The 20497-nt window shown below is 46.4% G+C and overlaps 1 protein-coding gene across 12 annotated transcripts in view; it reads right to left on the minus strand.

Moving 5' to 3' along the window:
• The window catches only part of EIF4G1 (eukaryotic translation initiation factor 4 gamma 1), a 344774-nt gene that overhangs the window by 68176 nt on the left and 256101 nt on the right, over positions 1–20497 (minus strand). For all 12 annotated transcript variants that reach the window (XM_029617234.1, XM_029617235.1, XM_029617231.1 and 9 more), the window contains 5 exons: positions 19083–19239; positions 18454–18554; positions 6402–6504; positions 5392–5494; positions 4950–5242 (listed from right to left, as the gene is read on the minus strand). In XM_029617234.1, coding sequence (XP_029473094.1) covers positions 4950–5242; positions 5392–5494; positions 6402–6504; positions 18454–18554; positions 19083–19239 — 757 coding nt within the window. The remainder of the gene's footprint in view (positions 1–4949; positions 5243–5391; positions 5495–6401; positions 6505–18453; positions 18555–19082; positions 19240–20497) is intronic.

Consider the following 20497-nt stretch of genomic DNA (forward strand, 5'->3'; position numbering starts at 1 on the left):
GTGGACTTGGGCCAACAGAAATCAAATCAAAAGTGGCTGCCACAGAACCCAGCTGCGGAAGGTTTTCCCAAGTTCCAGGAGCCCCCAAAATAAGGAATTTCTCCACCGACACATGATCTTGACTATTCTTCTTCTGTCAGGTAGACTTTGCCAACGTTGGTATCGCAGAAGACCCCCCAGTAATTCCTGAGACTGGGAAGGAAAGAGCTTGTGCTTGGAAAAGTTGATCACCCTGCCTAAATCTTCTAAGACCTGTATTACGCTGTTGGATACTGAAAGGGCCTTGCCAATTGTTGAAATAAGAATGGACCACAATTCCTTCCCTTTGTAAGAAGGTTGCTGCCACCATCATCACCTTTGCTGAAAGTTCTTGGAGTTGTGAGGAGACTGGAAGGGAGTATTCTGATCAAAAAAGTGTTTCCCCAAGATGCAGAAACCAACATTTTTGAAGCTCTTCCCTGATGCAAATGATAAAGTACATTTCTGAAACATCCAGCACAGAAACATTTGCCCTGTTGCACCGCTGCTAACACAAACCTGAGCATCACTAAACAGAAACGAGATACATAGCTTGCTGTTTTTACCCTTTCAAATCAATGATGGGTCTTGTAAGAACTGTCTTTCTTTGGAACCACAAAGTAAATGGACAACTGAAACCCAGTTCCTTGCAGAGAACTGGAACCACCACCTGCAAGTCCAGAAGCTTTGAGGGAAGAAAGGCATGGAGGTGGTGGGAATCGAAGAAGCAAATTCCAAAGCATTATCATTCAGTACCACATCCAGAACCCACTTATCTGAGGTTATCTCTCCTTGAAAAATAGCCATAGGCAACCACCTACAGGTGGAATGGGTAGTTCCTGCAGAATCATCCTTGGAGTTTTGAAATAGACCCTGGCCTCTGTTTGCCAGAAAATATGTACAAACCACATATTCTGGCAGTTTTTGGGGCTTTGCCTCCCCAAAGATTCTTCACTAACTTCTTTAAATCCTCCCCAAACAATTTCCCCTTAATAGCTTTGAAATACACATCTGCTACCCACTGACATAACCACTAAAGTCTATAAGCAGCCATGGAAGAAGCTACTGATCTAGAAAAAAAACTGATAAAGTTATACACAGCACCAGCAAGGAATGTGAACCCTGACTCAAGCTGGGAAACATCTGGGAGGAGCTGTATCCAGCACAAAAGCACCACGCCACATAACCACCACAGATAATCTGTTCAGACAAGGCCATAGATGTGAACGCATGCTTTTGAAGAGATCTCAATCTTTCTATCCTGGGGATCTAAGTGCTGTAGCCACCTCTACCGGGATAGTTGTTGCATGAGTCACTGCCGAAACCAAAGCATCTACCTGTGGCATCTGAAAGAGGCGCTGAATGGCTCCGCTGCGGTACTTGTGCCTGGGATGGCCAGCGTCTTCAGGCTCAGAGACACGAGGTCTGGTAGCTCGTCTTTGGAGAAGAAACGCATCATGGTTCAGTATGGTTCCGTTCCTGGAGGGATTTCCCCTTCCTCCAGGGAGTCCGACTCTTCCTCCGAGGTGACTATGTCCCCTAAGGGGAGGCTTTTGCCCGGAGGAGGCATGTCTCTAGAAGCTGAGAGGGGCCTGGCAGGTTTTGGTCTTCTGGTGGAGGCTGTGGCTGTTGATGTTCACCAACTGATGCATCTGAGACATCAATTTCTGAATCTGAACTTCTGGTAGGAAACCTCTGCCCTGCCCCGTGTCGAACAGGACCCCCAGACACTCAAACGACTGGGACGGCTGAAGATTGCTCTTGGTCAGGTTCACCACCTAACCGAATTCCTGTATATATTACACACCTTGTGTGTCACCAGGGGGCTCTGTTTCTGAAACTTGGCCCAAATCATCCAGCCGTCCAAAGACGGGTGCAACAGGATCCCCCTTCTCTGTGCAAGGCCGCTGCTATGACCACCATAACCTTGGAAAATGTTCTGGGAGTGGTGGCCAGACCAAAGGGCAGCACCCGAAACTGATAATGGCGCCCCAAACCACAAAGCAAAGAAAGCAGTGTTCTAAATAGGATGGGAATATGAAAGTAAGCCTCTGAGAGATCCAGGGAGGTCAGAAATTCTCCTGACTGCACTACCATTATCATGGAGTGGAAGGTTTCCATGTGAAAAGGTCACCTTCAAATGACGGTTGACCCTCTTGAGATCCAAGATGGGATGAAAGGAGCTCTCCTTCTTGGGCACAACAAAATAAATGGAAAATCACCCCCTACTTTCTTGAGACGTGGGCACCGGAACCACAGCCCACAGCCTGAGGAGCCTTTGAAGCAAGAACTCTGCCTGCTTCTTCTGCAGGGAGTGGCAAGGGGACACCATGAACACGTTCCAAGGAATACTGCGAAATTCCAGCGCATATCCTTCTCATATCACCTCCAGGAACCACTGGTCTGATGTGATCTCGACCCACCTCTGATAAGAGAAAGGGATGACCCCCCCCTATCTCTTATTCCCAAAGAGAACCTTCATTGGGAACCTTGGGAAGGTCCGCCACCTGAGCCTGCTCCTCTCTTGGGGATGAAAGGTCTGAGACCGAATGAAAGGTCGATTGGAACCCCGGAAACGAACCCTCATACCAAAGGGGTGCTGTAACGGCTTATCTTCCGGCAACCGAGTAACCGGAGATTCGTCCCACAAGCTGGCCAGTTTCTCCAACTCACTCCCAAACAAGAGCAAGCCTTTTAAAGGGCATCTTGGTAAGATTAGCTTTGGAGGCTGCATCAGCTGTCCGATTTCACAACCAGAGCTAACATCTGGCCGCTATCTCTGAAGCCACTCCCCTACCCGAGGTACAGACCAAATCACAGCCAGCGTCCACTAAAAAGGCGGCAGCGGGCTCCATAACCGGTCTTGAATTCCCTCCAGACTCAACATCCTGAGAGAGAAGCAGACAAGATCACGCCACTAGAGCGCAATAGGAAGCGATCTGTAAAGGCTTGCAATCCAATAGCTTCAATCCTTCTATCGTGTACATCCTTCAAGGCCGCTGCTCCTTCTACGGGGATAGTCATCCACTTAGAGAGGGCACATACCAGTGTGGGAAAATGCAAACGCTTGGCAGATCTAGGGGGTGCAGGTCTTCCCATGTCTGACCCCCTTTTAAATTAGTTTCTGGGGTGTCCCATGCCACATAAATCAATTCCTGAATGGCATCCATCATAGGGAAAAAAACAAGAGGCTTCATGTAAGGAAACAAAATGGGATTCTTCCTTGGCTCAGACATGGCATCCAAACCAGGAACACCCAGCTGTTTCAAAGTCTGGGAAATCAGAGCCGGCAGTTCATTTCTATGAAAAACATGCAACTTGGTTCGATGCGGTTCCAATCCTGGAGGAATTTCCCCATCTTCCAGGGAATCAGGAGCTACCTCATCATCAGTGCCATCTGGATTCCTGTCGGGAACACCCGCAGGGTGCTGAGGCAAGCTCCGACGCGTAAGCATAGGACTGGAAGAGGGAGGAGCCACCAGCGAAGTGTCTGACCTGACAGGAATGGGTGAAGTGGAGAACTGCACTTGAAGAAAAGCTTGTAAGCCTTGAAAAAATTCCTCCCAAGAAAATGCAGCTGTATCCAGACCAAGCACAGAAGGAACTGGAGCAGGTCCCACAGAACTGCCCTCACCAGCAGAGGAGCCAGTCAAGGGAGAGCCAAGGTCTGGCGTCCCTCCAGTCAAGGCCGTAACCAACCCATCATCAGAATGGAAAGAGCCAGGCTTAGCAAAATCTGAGGAAGACAACTCCCCCTGAGCGTCTGAGCAGCGCTGACACAGGTTAGAAGCCAGATCAGGCTGAGAAGCCCTGATATGACAGGCAACACAAATAGGAAGACGCTTAAGACTTACCATTGCGGTGGTAAATGTGCGCCAATGGCTTGTGCTCAAAATTTTATGCGCACAAAACTGAAGCGCCACGGAAGTAAGTGCGACAAGGCGCATGCACAACTTGTGTGCCAAGTTCCATAGTGTGGACAGTTCAAAAAGTTGTGTACGTAAAGGGCACGCCCCAAAATGAGTGCATAATGCGTGCGCAGAGCTGATGCTATGCGCACGCCGATGGCCTGTAGAGTACACACAGGAGTGGGTGAAAATGCCACTGTGGCCTACCACGCAGTGTGCAAGGAAAAAAAAGCCTAACTGCGGGGTCTATCCCACCGGGGCCGCTCAACCCACCAAGTTGCCCAGTTCCCCAACCCAACAGGAGTGGGAATGAACATTGGGACGACACGCTGAGCACAGAGACTGGAGGAAGCCCTAAACAACCCCTCTGTCTCTGCTTAAAAGGTAAAAATTGTTTTTTTTTTTTTTTTAAACCCTACCTGAGCTCAGTGCTTACCGTCTGAGTACAAAGACAGTCTCTGGCTGTGGGGAAAGAGGGCATCTGCCATCACCACCACGCTTGGCATCCTGCACTCGCTGCCTTTCAGCTGAACGAGTAGCTAAGCCCACGGCGGGAAACCCGGCTACTGGACCACGGTACACCTCTGAGGGCTCACAGACATCACCTCAGGAACTCTCAACTGAGGGAGAGGACTTTTGCTATCACCACAGGAGAGCAGGGCTTTCTTTTCCTTAAATCAGCACTTCAAATTTCTCCTTCGAAAGCACGCAGCAATCCCCAGTAGGGAGATGCCCGTTCACCATCTGCTGGAGATGGAGAATACTGGCAGGCTGGGGGCACTGCAGAAGTGTGTGTGTGTGTGTATATATATATATATATATATATATATATATATATACATACACACACACACACTGTGATGTCCGCTTACTCCGTCTCCATGTGCTGGAGGGTAAACCCACTGGTTCTGAGCTCATCTGTCCACACGCTAGGAAATGGACTGCTATTGTATCTAGCACTGTATCTAAGGCAGCTCTCACAGAACTGTGTTTACTGACCGCTGAAGGACCCCTGAGCCTCACCTGTCTCCCTGCTGCGGTCTCTCTCCTCGGTCATGCTGGCTACTTTCCGGATGGATTCTTGTGGAAGGCGTTTTTCTCGTTCCTGGCTCCTGTCCTCAGTTTCCCTGCTGAAGCTGCGCTTGGTAATGGGTGGCCTACTGCTCCTGTCCCTCTCGTTCCTCTCCAAGCGATCCCCCTTCTCACTCCTGTCCGAGCGCTCACCCCTCTCGCTGCCCTTCTCAAAGCGCTCACTGCGCTCAAACCGGTCCCCACGATCACGGTCCTTTTCCGACCTGTCACGGCTGGAGCTGGTTCTACAACGGAGAACAACAGTTTAGCAAACTCTCTCTCTCTAAAGTTCTCAACATACAGTGCAGCCACCGGAGGGACCCACAGGCAGCAATTGCCTCCCTCATTCCCTTACCACCCCAAGTGTACCCATGATTTCATCCTCTCCCCGTACCTCTGCACGATTCTGCGAGCATCTGGACTCTCTGCTGACGAGGTCTGCTGCAGAGCAGAGAAGCGGTTCAGGGTGGAAGCAGCTGGACGACCTGATTCAGAGGCTGAAAAAAAAAAATCAGAAAGGTGAGACCCCTAATGCCTTGTGAGATAAGAGCTGCAAGCAGGGACTGTACCCTGTGTATAAGCAGGCTTGGATTTGCCAACAGGGTGGCAGGATAGCTGAAGATTTACTTCCTGACAGCTGCTTCCTACTCCAACACTTTCTCTCCCAGGCAGCATGCAGTGAACAGGAAGGGAGGTGGTGAACTGGATTAGACAGAGTAAAGGAAAAATGCTCTGCTCTCTAATCCAGCCCTTCCCTTTCTGTCACATACTGGGAAGTGGGGACAACAGCACTAAGAGGTGACAAAAACCTAAATCTATCACTTGCTGAAAGAGGTCCTTATTCTCTCCCTGAGTTATAGAGCTGAAGGCGATAGGGGTCAGTGAGCAGTGGCTGCCCCCTGGGTTGTAAGGGGTCATTACTCTCTCCCTGAGTTACAGAGCTGAAGGCGATAGGGGACAGTGAGCAGTGGCTGCCCCCTGGGCTGTAAGGGGTCATTACTCTCTCCCTGAGTTACAGAGCTGAAGGTGATAGGGGACAGTGAGCAGTGGCTGCCCCCTGGGCTGTAAGGGGTCATTACTCTGTCCCCTGGGGGTGGAAGGGAGTTGTAAGCAGGGACTGCCCCTTGTCCACAGACAGTGGAAGGATAACGAGCAGTGTAGGCAGGTGAGGTTTACAAATAGTGAAATCCAATCAAGGCAGTACTTGCAGGGTTGGTATATATGAGGGACAGAATAAAGGAAAGAGACCAGCAGGTAGTAAGCTATAGAGGCATCAGTAACGCTCTGGTGTCACTGTCTATGTGGTCAGCGTAAGGAGCAAGGAGAGTAAATCAATACATGCAAGGGCCATGATAAGGACATAAGGCTCAATGTCTGCCATACTAAGGACAAGCAGTCTCTTACCTGATTCTGCAGGCTTTGCCCCAGTCCCACCGCTGCTTCCTTTCCCCCAGCTCAGTCTGCCACCTGGTGCCAAGAGCTGATTATTATAGTCAATCGATGCAGGCTGCATACAAAGAGACAGTACCGGCATGAGAGCATCTCTGAACGGAGCTGCTGGAAGCCATCGTCTGCATCCTAGCACTGCACTCAGATGTTCTTCCCCTCTCTTTCTATATTTGTAATGATTATAAGTACTGAAAGGATGCATGTTGGGTGGTAGACATGAAGGTGGGGGCGGAGAGGGAAGCAACTGTTGGTTTAGGCAATGGGAATGTATATGCTCCTCTGCCCACACTGAGAGAACAAGCTATGAAAACTCACCAGCTCCCCCTCCCGCCGATCAGAAGGTTTCCAATGGGGATTAGAGAGAATAAGTAGAAGCAAAGAAATGAGATTCAGTAACAAAAATATCTACGTGAAACCTCAGACTAAGAATACCCAGTGGCCTTTCTTCTTACAAATGCAGCGAGAGACCGTCAGTGTTTGGCAGAGTAAGGCAGGTCCTGGACGGGACAGGCTGCATGCAAGGAAAGGAAATTACTGGTTAAGAACAACATTTCTGCTTCTTCTTAATCCAGACGCATGAGATGTACCAAAGTTTTTCTCAAGCGGACAGAACACTGCCAAAACCTCTGAGCCAAAGGCCACTTCTTTCAAGGCTCAAACATGCCGATGGTGCCGCCTAGTGGTTAGACTATTGGGCTGTGAAGCAGGTTCAGCACTGCGTAGGTTGTGTAGCCTATAGAAAGGTTAAGTAGTAGGGAAACCAGAGTTCAAATCCCGCTGCTGCTCCTTGTGACCTTGGGCAAGTCACTTTAGTCTCCATTACCTCAGGTACAAACTTAGATTGTGAGTTCTCTAGGGGCAGAAATATCCCAACTGAACCTGAACGTAATCCGCTTTGAATTGCCTGAAAAAGCGGAATATAAAAAAATAATAGTTTGAAAAGACATGCAAGGATCACCAGGTCGCTGCTTTAAAATTGTCCTCTGATGAAACCAAGCATAGCTCCAGCTCTGAAGCCACTTGAACTTGACTGGACTCCTGGACATAAGAACGTAAGAACATGCCATACTGGATCAGACCAAGGGTCCATCAAGCCCAGCATCCTGTTTCCAACAGTGGCCAATCCAGGTCATAAGAACCTGGCAAGTACCCAAAAACTAAGTCTATTCCATGTTACCGTTGCTAATTATCTAAGTCAACTTAATTAATAGCAGGTAATGGACTTCTCCTCCAAGAACTTATCCAATCCTTTTTTAAACACAGCTATACTAACTGCACTAACCACATCCTCTGGCAACAAATTCCAGGGTTTAATTGTGCGTTGAGTAAAAAAAGAACTTTCTCCGATTAGTCTTAAATGTGCCACTTGCTAACTTCATGGAGTGCCCCCTAGTCTTTCTATTATCCACATAAGCTCCTGCAATCACACTCTTAGTCCAACTGATGTAGCCTCTGAAGTGCTTCCCCTCTCCTTGATCCTCCAAACAGAACAGATGATCCGACTTTCAGAGACTCTTTCAAATCTCCTTGTGCCCAAACAATTAAGCTGTGACTACTCCTTTCTATATGACTCCCTATAGAGTGAAGGAAGGCACACCACCTGCCCAAGATGAAAAGATGAAATCTTAACCATCTCGGTAAAAACACAAAAAAGATTTCCTGCAGGAAAGCACCTGCATCTCTGAAATCCTCCAAGCAGAACAAATGGTCACCAAAAATACAGTCTTGAGTGTATTTAATCAAGATCGCCTTGAAAAGCTCAAAGGAAGAACCTGCTAAAAAGGTCAACACCAAATCTAAACTCCAAGGAGGGGGAGCCACTTCAGATCCAATGGAACACAGGATTTTAGTGCAAGAGGGAATGGTAGTGGAGCCGCTTGGCAACAGCTATCATAACCCAATCAAATCGGACTTAAGGACCGGAGGGAAGACATTAAGTAAATCTACTGTTCTAGCATTTGACTTCCAAAAGAGAGGCTTTGATAAAATGAGGAAAACAGAAAAAAATCTATAAAATGCAGCTACAAAGGCTAAGAGTTTACATCAGGCACGGACACTGTTTAAAAAGACCATCTTGGAAGCTCAGAGCAGATGTACTCCACGCTTTGAAAAAGGTGGAAGAAAGGCCCAACTGCCTCGAGTTAAAAGGTGAGGTGAAAGTCACCACGTTTCAAAAACTGGAAAAAGGATTCATCTGAACATAGGAAAAAGCATAAGCATCGGCAAGTTAGATGTAAGGCAGGCTAAGAGAGAATTTGAAAAGCAGCTGGCTGTAGTGTCCTCAGCTCTCGATCTGTTAGTTTGAGACAGTTGGTTAGACCTTGTTTCCAGCTTCAAATACCAGAGAATGCTTGGCAACAAAGCTCTTTTTGCTGAAACCTTTCTGCACACCAATTTTCAAATATTCGCCATATCCTCACATATTCTTCGACGTCTTTCTTGAATGCAAGACTGTGTTCACCACCTTCTGAGAATAACCTTTCTCTAACAAATGTAAGCTCAAGGGCCAAGCATAAGACAGAACCTATCAGAAGCCAAGAAGGAAACAACATCCATGCCATAGCCAGTCTTGAATCAGGACCTCCCTTTTCCTTTCTTCTACTGAAAAATAAGATTTGCCATAATGGGTCAGATCAAAGGTCCATCAAGCCCAGCATCCTGTTTCCAACAGCAGCCAATCCAAGTCACAAGAACCTGGCAGGAAACCAAAAGGTAACAGATTCCATGCTACTTATCCCAGGAATAAGCAGAGGATTTTCCCATCTCCACCTTAATAGTTTATGGACTTCTCTTCCAGGAACTACACAAACAGCTTTCACCATCTCCTCTGGCAATGAATTCCAGAGCTTAATTATGCATTCAGTAAAAAAATATATATATTTTCTCCTATTTGTTTTAAATGTACTACTTAGTAATGTCACTGCATGTCCCCTAGTCTTTTTGAAAGAGTAAACATTCAGTTTATATTTACTCTTTAGCCTTTCCTCATAGGGAAATCATTTCATCCCTTGCATCTTTCTACCTTTGTATTTGTGTTGACCCCCATCAAATCCATCGCAGACTGTCTCCATCTGGCTACAATCTGCGTGAATGCTTTTTCTGACAAAAATTACTCTCCTGGATCTAAAAGTGATGCGACTGAGAAAACCCGCTTGCACATTCTCTATCCCCACGATTTGTGCCACAGTCAAGTGCCTCTCTACTCAAGCCATAAGAGGATCTGCTTCTGCTGACACCTGAGAACTCTTGGCTCCTCCCTGGTGATTTGTATATGTCACCTCTGTTACATTATCCAACACAATCCTTACTACCTGACTTTGAAAACAGGAGCTTATAAAGGAGAGCCAGCCATATCGCCCAGGTTTCCAAGGGATTCATGGATTACCGGGTTTCTTCCACTGTCCAGAAAACTTGCGCCTTCAGATCCTGACAATGAGCTCCCCAACCTGGCATCTGTTATTATTCACTTTGGAGGATCAAGATACACACCCCCTTTCCCAAAGTTCTGGTCTCTAGCCACCAGTCCAAACTCAACCTTGCCTGCTCTGGAACTACTAGTCTGATTGAGTAGGGTCCATCTTGGACAGCAACACCCTCTATATTGGTCTCATATGAGCCCTTGCTAAAGGAACTCGGTCCAAGGCGGCAATGAATGCCTCGCTGCCACAACAAACGCCATTCTCTTAGCCAAAGTTTCCACGAAATCAGAGGAGTCTTCCAAAAAGGCTGCAACCAGTTCCAAATAAACCACCTTTTTCTGGAGGACCATTATAACAAAGTAACATAGTAATGATAGCAGAAAAGGACCAAATGGTCCATCCAGTCTGCCCAGCATGCTTCTGATGTAATATCTGATGTGCCGTGCAGGAGACCCCCCAAGTTTCTCTTAAGGGTAGTCCATGCAGTTACCCCCAAGGCTCATGATAAGGGTATTAATATTAACAATCAAAACCAAGCAACTGTAAAACCCATAAAAAATTAATGCTAGCAATATTTTTACTGGGCAAGAAGCATTCTTGAAAATTCAGACAATGCTGCTTGATTTGCTTTGCTTTTGGACTTGGCCATAGAAGCTGTCCTGTGCGTTTTCCCTCATGCCTGCATATCAGTACCCCAGACTGTGAAAGTTGGGGCCCGTGTCAGTTACCATCTGAATCCAATTTCCCTTTTCCCCATCACCTCCCTGCCGTCAAAACGGAGAGTGATGCTGGAGTTGAGTCAAAAGTATCAAGGCTTATTAGTTGAGGGTAATAATCCCTGTGCTTCTGCTAAGGGTAAATCCATCGCACCGAGCGAGTTACCCCCATGCAGTCTTTTCTTCATGTCTGTCCTCTAGCCTTTAGGGACCCACAGTATTTATGCCATGCCCCTTTGAATTCTTTGTCTTCACCACCTCCTCCGGAAGAGCATTTCAGGCATCCATCACCCTCTCTGGGAAGAATTATTTCCTAATATTGATTCTGAGTCGTCCCCCCTGAAGTTTCATTTCATTTCTACTGTTTCCTTTTCAATGGAAAACTTTCGAAGTTCATGCATCATTAAAACCTTTCAGCTATCTGAAGGTCTGTATCCCATCTCCCCTGCACCTCCTCTCTTCCAGGGTGTACAAATTCAGGTCCTTCAGCCTTTCCTCCTAAGTCATTTGACTGAGATCACACACCATTTTGGTCGCCCTTCTCTGGACCAACTCCATCCCGTCTCTATCCTTTATGAGATACGGTCTCCAGAACGGACCACAGTACTCCAGGTGAGGCTTCACCAAGGATCTGTACAGGGGGATTATCACCTTTATTTATTTACTTACTGGTGTTCCTCTCTATATGCAGCCCAACATTTTTCTGGCTTTAGTTATCACCTTGTTACATTGCTTTGCTGACTTCAGGTCGCCAGACACTATCACCCCAAAGTCCCTCACTTGGTCTATTCACATCAGTCTTTCACCCCCCATCACATACAGCTCTTTTAGATTACCACACTACAGATGCATGAATCTGGACTTATTGGCATTGAATTCCAGCTGCCAAATCTTTGATCACTCACGATTCATTCTCTCTACTCCTTCCTGGCATGTTCACACTGTTGCAGATCTTAGCATCATCCACAAATAGACAAACTTTACCTTCTAACCCTTCCACAATGTCGCTGAGAAAGATAGTGAACAGAACCGGACCCAACACTAATCCCTGTGGCACTCCACTTAACACAGTTCCCTTACCAGAGTAGGTTCTATTTACCATTATATGCTGCTTTCTATCAGTCAACCAGTTTGTACTCCATCCACTACCTTGGCGCTCATTCCCAAGCATTTCATTTTATTCACAGGCCTCCTATGCGGGACTCTATCAAAAGCTTTGCTGAAATCCAAGTAGATCTCATTGAGCACTCTTCCTTGATACAATTCTTTAGTCACCCAATCAAAAAAATCTATTAGATTTATCTGACAGGACTTTCTCCAGGTGAATCCATGCTGCTTCAGGTCCAGAAACCCACCCAACTGTAGATAGTTTACTCCTTCAGTAGATTCTCCATTAATTTTCCCACCACCAAAATAAGGCTAACCGGCCTGTACTTTCCAGCCTCCTCTCTGACACCACTCTTGTGAAGTGGGGCCATTACAACTCTTCTCCACTCATGGCACACCACTCCCATTTCCAGGCATCTATTGAATAGGACATTTAGTGGACCTGCCAGTACATCTCTGACCTCCCTCAGTATCCTGGGATGAACCTCATATGGCCCCCATGGCCTTGTCCACTTTCAGTTTATTTAGCTCTTCCCATACAATCTCTTCTGTAAACAGTGTTTAGTCTACCTTCAGCCCCATCTACAGTCTTGTCAACCAGCAATGGTCCTTCTCCAGAGTTTTCTTTAGTGAACAATGAACTGAAGTAGTTAATATTTCTGCCAGGTCTTGTCTCTCTCCACACAGTGCTCCTCGTCACCTTTCAATTTCTGATATACCTGAAAAATGTTTTGTCACCTCACTTTACCTCTTTATTTTTTTCTCTGCTTGATTTTTTGCTTTCCTTATTTCTTTCTTTGTCTCCCTCTGTTTTAACAGATATTCTTCCTTGGGCTCCTTTTTTGGGGATCCTTTATACTTCTCGAATGCTGTTCTTTTTTACTTTAGTTTTTCAGCCACTTCCTAAGAGAACCAGATCTGTTTCTTTACTCATTTACTTTTATAACAGAGATTTGTTACCTTTGTAATAATACCTTTTAATTTGGCCTATTGTTCCATTTCACCCATTATCTCCAATCTTCCAATTCTTCCTCCAGGTACGTCTCCATTTAGACAAAGTCCGCATTTGTGAAATTCAAAACTCAGATCTTCGTGCGACTTCTCTAGATCCTATTCACAATATTGTACCATACTGAATGATGATTACTAGTGCTCAGATAAGCCCCTACCCGATCAAAGACATTATCCCCATTAGTGAGCACTAGATCCAAGAATCACATCCTCCTTCGTGGGTTCCATTACCATTTGCTTGAGCAGAGCCCCTTGAAGTGCAACCACTCTCTCTACTTTTTGTAGATGCCGCAAAAAGGATGCTCCAAATCACATCTGGCACATTAAAAGCTCCAACAAGCAAAACTTCTCCCTTCTTATCCACTTTTTGTATATCCTCAATCAGATCTCTGTCCAGTTCTTCCGTCTGAGTTGAAGGCCTGCAGATCACACCACTAAAAATGGAAGCACCATCTTCTTTTTATAGGATGGTCCATAATGCTTCTTTTCTACGCTACTTCCCTTGCAATTCAATTGCTTGGATATTATTTTTGACATAAAGACCTACTCCTCCCCCTTTTCCATCTTCTGTCCTTCCTTAAGTTGTTGCCCAGGTTGGCCGTATTCCAATCATGAAACAATGAATTACGTCTCCATAACAGTATTCCATTGAATTCTCTTAAACATGTTGAGATAAATGCAGTCCTGGTTGTGCAACAAATACAGCTATATTGTGCCACCTGAAATGCCATACTAGAAGCCTCGAAGGCCTGGTTAAACACTGCCTCTCTTTTCCTGTTCTGGGCATCCATGAGGGCTGCACATTCCTCCATTGGAATAGTGGTCCATTTCATGAACACACAAACCAAAGCGTATACTTTGGGAAACTGCAATTCTTCTCTTTCCTGAGGAAGCAAGGATACAGCTTCACCAAAGAATGTTCTCCCTTAAAATTGGTTTCTGGCAAATCCCATTCTCAATCAAATCCTGCACTGCTTTGTGCAATGAAAAGACTTTTGAGAGCTTCTGAATACTAGCCAAAATAGTATGTCTAAATAGGTATGGGGTAGCGCTAAGCTCATCAGGATCCACAAAATAAAAATAAGGATTCAGTCGAATAGAAGAGATTACCAAGCAATTCCATTTTTTTTATTGCAGATGTAACAAGAACAACTGATTTTGGTCCCCCGACACAGACCTTGTTTCGCCACTCCGACTGTGTTTGGAGGGACAGAAGCCCAAACAGATCAATAACAATGTGAAAGAAACTAGTTTCTCCAAAAACTTGGCGTCCCCAAAAACACACACTAAAAAATTGTAGATTCAACCGTTCATGTCAATCATATAGGCGACCCCATTGAGGCAATATCAAGGAATCTGGCACCCACAGTAAAGCATCAGATTTAAGCTTCAGTTTACGGGGTTAAAGGAGAGCAGTACAACCCCGTAAACTGAAGCTTTGGTAAGGCACATTTGCCTCCACATACTCAGCATGACCACTTCCTTAATCCAGCGGGGACACACTCACTTTAGAGGCAGCTGCCCCCTTTTTTACACTGCCATACAAAACAAAGGGATGATTCGAAGTCCGAAATCAATTGGTCACCTAACACAATAGATGCTTATTCACATCCAAATGACGTAAAAGTGCATATTCTAAGGAAGGCAAGCAGATCAACTAATTCGTGTGAAAAGCTGACACTACCTGTGATCCAGTTAAAACCACACAGGCAAATCTGAGTCCTCCCGGGCCTGCATATTCAGACGATAATACCTGGAAAAGGTATGTAAGGAGGAGGAGCACATCGCCACTCGGCAAATGTCAATGGGAGACAACAGTCTAACTTCCGCCCATAACACTGCCTGAGCCCTAACCTGACTAGGCAACAGTTCCTTTGTATCCACATACGCAGCAGTGACTACCTCCTTAATTCAGTGAGCTATTGTAGCCCACGAAGCCGACTTGCCCTGTTTACTTCCACCATGAAGAAAAAACAGGCGATCTGTCTTCCTGAGAGTTTAGAAACCTCCAGAAACCTCACGATATATCTCTTGATATCCAAAGGCCGCAATAGGCGATATTCCTTCGCATCTCTTTCCCTGTCCAAAGACGGCAGGGAAATGGACTGATTCAAATGAAAATCGGAAACTACTTCTGGCAAAAAGGAAGGAACAGTATGCAGCTGTATTGCTCCTGGACTGACTCGAAGGAATGGCTCTCGGCAAGACAAAGCCTGCTGTTCGGATACTGTAATCATCGAACAAATTGCCACCAAAAAAAAAATATCTTCAAGATCAGTAACCGCAAGGAGAGGCTGCGCATTGGATGAAAAGTAAGGCCCGCTAAAAAAATCCAGACGATTAAGACTCCACAAGGGCACCGGTAAGCGCAAAGGAGGATGAAGACATTTCACTCCTTTTAAGAAACGGGCCACATCTGGATGAGCCGTCAAGGGTCTACCATTCAACCTGTACCTTTAAGTAATTAAGGGCCAACCCTTTACTCAATACATCCTGCACAAATTCCAAAATGAGCGGGATCTTGACTGAACAAGGAACAACCCTCCAATCTTCAAAGCAGGCTTCAAACACTTTCCAAACCCGCATGTAAACTAAGGAAGTGGAAAACTCTCTCGCTCGTAGCAAGTTGGCAATTACCGCAGTAAAATATCCATGTTTCAGTAAGCGAGCCCTCTAAGGGGCCATACTGTAAGACAAAACGAATCAGATCTTCAGGAAGAATAGGCCACTCTGCCGCAGCAGATCCCTGTGTGCCTGACGCCGATGGGGTGAGTCCACCAGGAGCCTTCATAGACCTGCATATCATGGTCTCCTGGGCCAATCTGGTGCCACCAGAAGCACCACCCCCTGTGACTCTCGATCTTTTGGATCACTCTGCCCAACATGGGCCAAGGGGGGAGGCATACAGCAGCTCATCCTCCAGCCAGTCCTGCACAAGATCGATGCCCAAGGTCTTCGGATCTCTCCTGTAACTGAAGAAACGAAGAACCTTTTCAGAGCGAGAAGTCGCCAGCAGGTCCAGAAACGGAAAGACCCCATGAATCTACTATCAGCTGAAACGTCTCGTTTGACAATTCCTATTCTCCTGGATCCAGAATCAACTTCTGAATTTGACCCTTTGACCCTGCTTCATGTCTAACCAAACACCTAGATACTCTAACAACTGAGATGTCTGAAGACCGCTCTTGGCCAGGTTGACCACGCAACCAAGTGCCTGCAACAAGGAGATTCATTTGCACAACACCAGAAAGCTCTCTTCCAGAGTCTTGGACCAAATCTGCCAGTTGTCCAAGTACTAGTGAACTAGAATCCCATTCTTTCTAAACTTTGCTGCCACCACCACCACAACTTGGAAGAAGTTTTGTGCGCGGTGGCCAAACCAAAAGGCAGTGCTCGAAACGGATGACAACGTCCTGAAACTGCGAAACGCAGAAAACGCTGATGCTCTAGCCGGGTGGGAATATGCAGCTTTGCCTCGGAAATATCCAAGGATGTCAGAAATTCCTTAGACTGTATGACCATTATCACTGACTGCAAGGTTTCCATGCGATAATGAGTCACCTGCAAATGGGGGCTGACCCCTTTGAGATTCAGAATAGGATGAAAAGAGCCCTCCTCTTCTTGGGCACAATGAAATAAATGGAATATTGGCTTATATTTTCTTGAGATGTGGGCACTGGAACCACAGCCCTCAGATTGAGGAGCCTCGACAACGTACATTCCACTACCTTCTCTTCCACAGGAAGTGACAAGGAGACACCACAAACGTGTCCCGAGAAATACTGTGAAATTCCAGCACATATCCATCACATCAGACCATCCATTGGCTTTCTGCTCCCGCTTGCCTTTCAGCTGTATTTTACAGTTAAGTCCACACCAGCTGAAAACCAGCTACCTTACCAAGCCACTCGTGAGGGAAATTCCAATATGAGGGAGGAACCATATAGTATCACCATAGGAGAGCAGGGCAAATTAATTTTTTCTTCCTTTTAAATACTTTAAGCAATATTCAGTAGGGAGATGTACATCCTCCATCAGCTAGAGACAGAGAATACTGGAAGGCTGATGTCACTGCAGAATATATACTGTGATGTCAGTTTTGTTCCGTCTCCATCTGCTGGTAGAGGTGCAAACCCACTTATTCTGGATCTACTAAATGCTAAGAAAGTTCTTTCTCTCTCTCTCTCTCTTTTTTTTTTTTTCTAACTTTATTGAATGCCGAGAAACTCTAGCCAATGGAGGGGGCTCTGAGAAAGAAATAAACAATGATCACACCTTACCCTCCTGGGAGTTCAACCCCCTCTTTAACCAGCTAAACAGAGGGAAAGGAACTCAAACCGTCATCTCTGGAGCTCTGTGGTCAAAATCTCCCAAGCTCAGCTGAGGGAGGAAGCTTAGCTATCACTTCAGAAGCTTTCTGTCACTTGTCCTACTCCGTTATGCCTCAAGCCCAGAGCTTAGGGAAGCACATTCACCATCTGCTGGAGCCAGAGATTACTGGCAGGCTAATGTCAGTATGGAGGTATATGAGAAGTGACATCAGTGAGCCTTTGATCTCTGTCTCCATTGCTGGTTGGCGTTTATAACCCACTTGCGGGTGAACCGGCCTGACTGAGTGAAGAGGAAGGACCTCAGCAGTAACTTATCTATTTCCTTCCCTTCATCAGAACTAACTAGGCCTCAGTTCCCAGCACAGGATACTTGCCTACTCTGCTGCTGGAGACAATATTGTCAGGATGAAGTGAGCAAGGGAGCCTATAAGAAGTGACGACAGCAAGCCTGTAAGTTTGTTTCCAACTGTGGTTGGAGAGCATAACCCATGCATTTGGACTGGCCTGGCTGAAGAGGAATAAACGATGGTGGTGACGTCGCTATCACTCGCTGTTCATCTGATTCATGATCTCAGACTAGGACTATAAACAGAACAGATAAACCTGGCCATTTACAATAGTGTACAATTATCATGGGTGGAACCAAATGGAAAACTAGACCTAAGACCCAAAGGGAAACACAGGGTATAGGCATTCTCTCCCCCACCATCAGAGCACAAGGGCGAGGAACCTGCCTTCTCCCTTGCCCTTATATCCCCAATCACATGTCCTTCTCCCACCATCACAAAGCTGAGTAATCTTCCCAATTACTACCTCTCAAAGCACAGACACTCATTTCACATCAGCATTCAGAGCCAAGATGCCCATTCCCTTACCCTTGCACTCCCATCCGCCCCTCAGAGGAGACCTCAAGCATCTGTTTCCAACCCTCCATCAGCACATAAAGCCAAGGTATCCACCCTCCCTCCCCCCCAATTCTGTCAGAGCTGAGGTACCTACCCAGCACCTCCCACCCTCTTTAACCTCCTCACCAGAGCACAGGGCAAGGAAGAGATCCCCCAGAACAATGAAGAGCAGATGTGTTTGCCATTCGAGGGCAGAGGTGTCCTCTTCTGCCAGAACGCACAACAAAGGCATCATTCCCATCTTTCATTAGAGCCCAGAAGCAAGACACCCTCCCCCCTCATACACCACTCACAACTAGAACACAAGCACCTTCTCTCTCTCATCTTTGACCTTCCTACCTCTTCCAGAACACAGAGGTCTACCCCCAGCTCATCAGAGGAGCTTCCCACTACTCTGCCCAAGTGCACAGTAGGTATATCCTCCCTTCCCCACATCATGAGAATATAGCCCCAAGGCTCCTTTCCACCCTATTCTCCCCTGACTTGAGTTGAAGCAAATGCCCAAATAGAAGACTTACTTTTGTGATCTTTGTGATACGACTAGTGTCAATAGGTCGGCTCCCCTTGCTGATCGGGACCGTATTCCAACCATCATCGGCCACCTGACCTCCTCTGCCCCCTGTCAGATAAATCAAAGCTTAGTGAAAGAGCCAGGCCTACAGACAAAGCAGAAAAGGACCTAAGACATGAAACTTCTCTTCAGGCAGCATGAGAACCCTGCCCAACACAGCAGGAGACGACAATAGCTCCATGGTGTACAATGTGACAAGCATCAGATGCACAGGGAACGAGTACCACATGGCAAATGGGTGAGGGAGGGGAGGAGCAGGAAATGAGGGAGAGAAGAACAAGCAGTGCCACAGGACAAAAGGAAGGGGAAGGAGGTAACAGGTCCACAGTTAAGTGTGTGTGTGGTGAGCTCTCCCTTGAGAAGCATGTGTACGTGTCAGGGGCGGGGCAGGAACTGGGTTCCCCCCTGAGGTCTGGGAGGAACAGTTTAGATGAGGTTGTACACAGGCAGGAGACTGAGAAATTTGGCTCTCATTGAGGTCCAGAAGCGCGGGGGGAGGTGTTTTTGAGAGCTTGTCTAATGTCACGTGTGGTAGGGATAGGCATGGGGAGTGAAGATGGATGCCTGGTCTCTCACCTGAAGTTTGGCGTGCTGGGGGTTCCCTCCTCTTGTCTTTATTGGACATTAGTTGCTGCACTTTAATCTGTTCCCGATGTTGTTCCAACTCTGCCTCCTTGTGAATCTGGTCAATGGTCTTTGGGCCCTGGTCACCTCTTCGGGGCACCCAATTAGTCTACAATAGAAATTGAGGAAGTTAGAAGAGTTAGTCCCACGCCTGTAGTAAGCACTGCGTCCAAAAGGGTAACTGTCAGACAGCAAGGTTCTCTCCTCCATCAAGTCATTCAAGCAAGGATTAATAAAAGCCATACACCTTCATATGCAATATTTCACGAGTACACACAAACATAGCAATAATTTCAGCAGATAAAGACCACATCACCCACCTTGGTTGCCTACTTTTTTCTGTCACATACCTTACTCATCTGTAATGGTAGTCTTCTCTCCCTCACCAATAAAGTCCCTTTGAATTCTGCCACAGCTTTAGCTCCTACCACCTCCACAGGAAGTCTGGTCCAGGTGTCCATCACCTTCTCAGTGAAAAACCATTTTGCACATTGCTTTGGAGTTTCACTCTATGGCACCACGTGCAATCAGAATGGCCAGATAATAGATGCAGGCTAGGCGCTGCTTGAATATTCAGTAGCTTTATTAAGCCACAACAGAAAAATACTCTGCATATCTTCCACGCTTGCAAAGAAGCAGCATAACTTATAGGGGCCGAGCGCACTGTTTAACCTGTGATTGGACATGCGTTTTGAACGCATGTCCACAGCCCCTTGTGCTATAAGTGCATCAGCACGTCCAAAACGCGCATCCAAACCCCCTGCGAAACTAATAGCGCTCATCACATGCAAATACATGTTGATGAGACTATTAGCTAGTACCCCCGACCTAAAATAAATAAATAAATAATGTGCACCTGACGTGCACATTTTAACGCTCAAAAATGAATGCCAGCCCAGAGTTGGTGTTAAGTTTTGAGGCACCAAGCAATGCTCAGAAGAGCAAAAAACTGTTTTTTGGGGGTTCCTCCTACTTAATACTGTTGTGATACTAAGCAGGAGGAACTACATAAAGCTGCAACAAAAAAACAAACAAAAAAAACTTGACAACCCATCAGGTTAAGAAAAGTGAAGTTCAATTTACAAGCATCCAGTTTCCTAACCTGTGGCTATAAATGGGTTAGGAAAATGGACGCTCAGAAAATTGAGCGTCCGTTTTCCTTACCTGCACACAGCCACTTCTCCTGGGTGCTCGATGGCATGCACATGATAGGGGCGCACAAATTATCCATTGCACATCCCTTTTAGTGTGCCAGCTCATTAGAAAATTAGATCAAGCGCCCAAGAGAGGGGATGTACGTGCGTTCCATTTCCTAGTGTGCGGCCAGATGGACTCAGAACCAATGGGATGTAAAAAAGCTACTCCCG

Source organism: Rhinatrema bivittatum, chromosome 9 (assembly GCF_901001135.1).
Source record: "Rhinatrema bivittatum chromosome 9, aRhiBiv1.1, whole genome shotgun sequence".
In the NCBI taxonomy this organism is placed as follows: Eukaryota; Metazoa; Chordata; class Amphibia; order Gymnophiona; family Rhinatrematidae; genus Rhinatrema; species Rhinatrema bivittatum.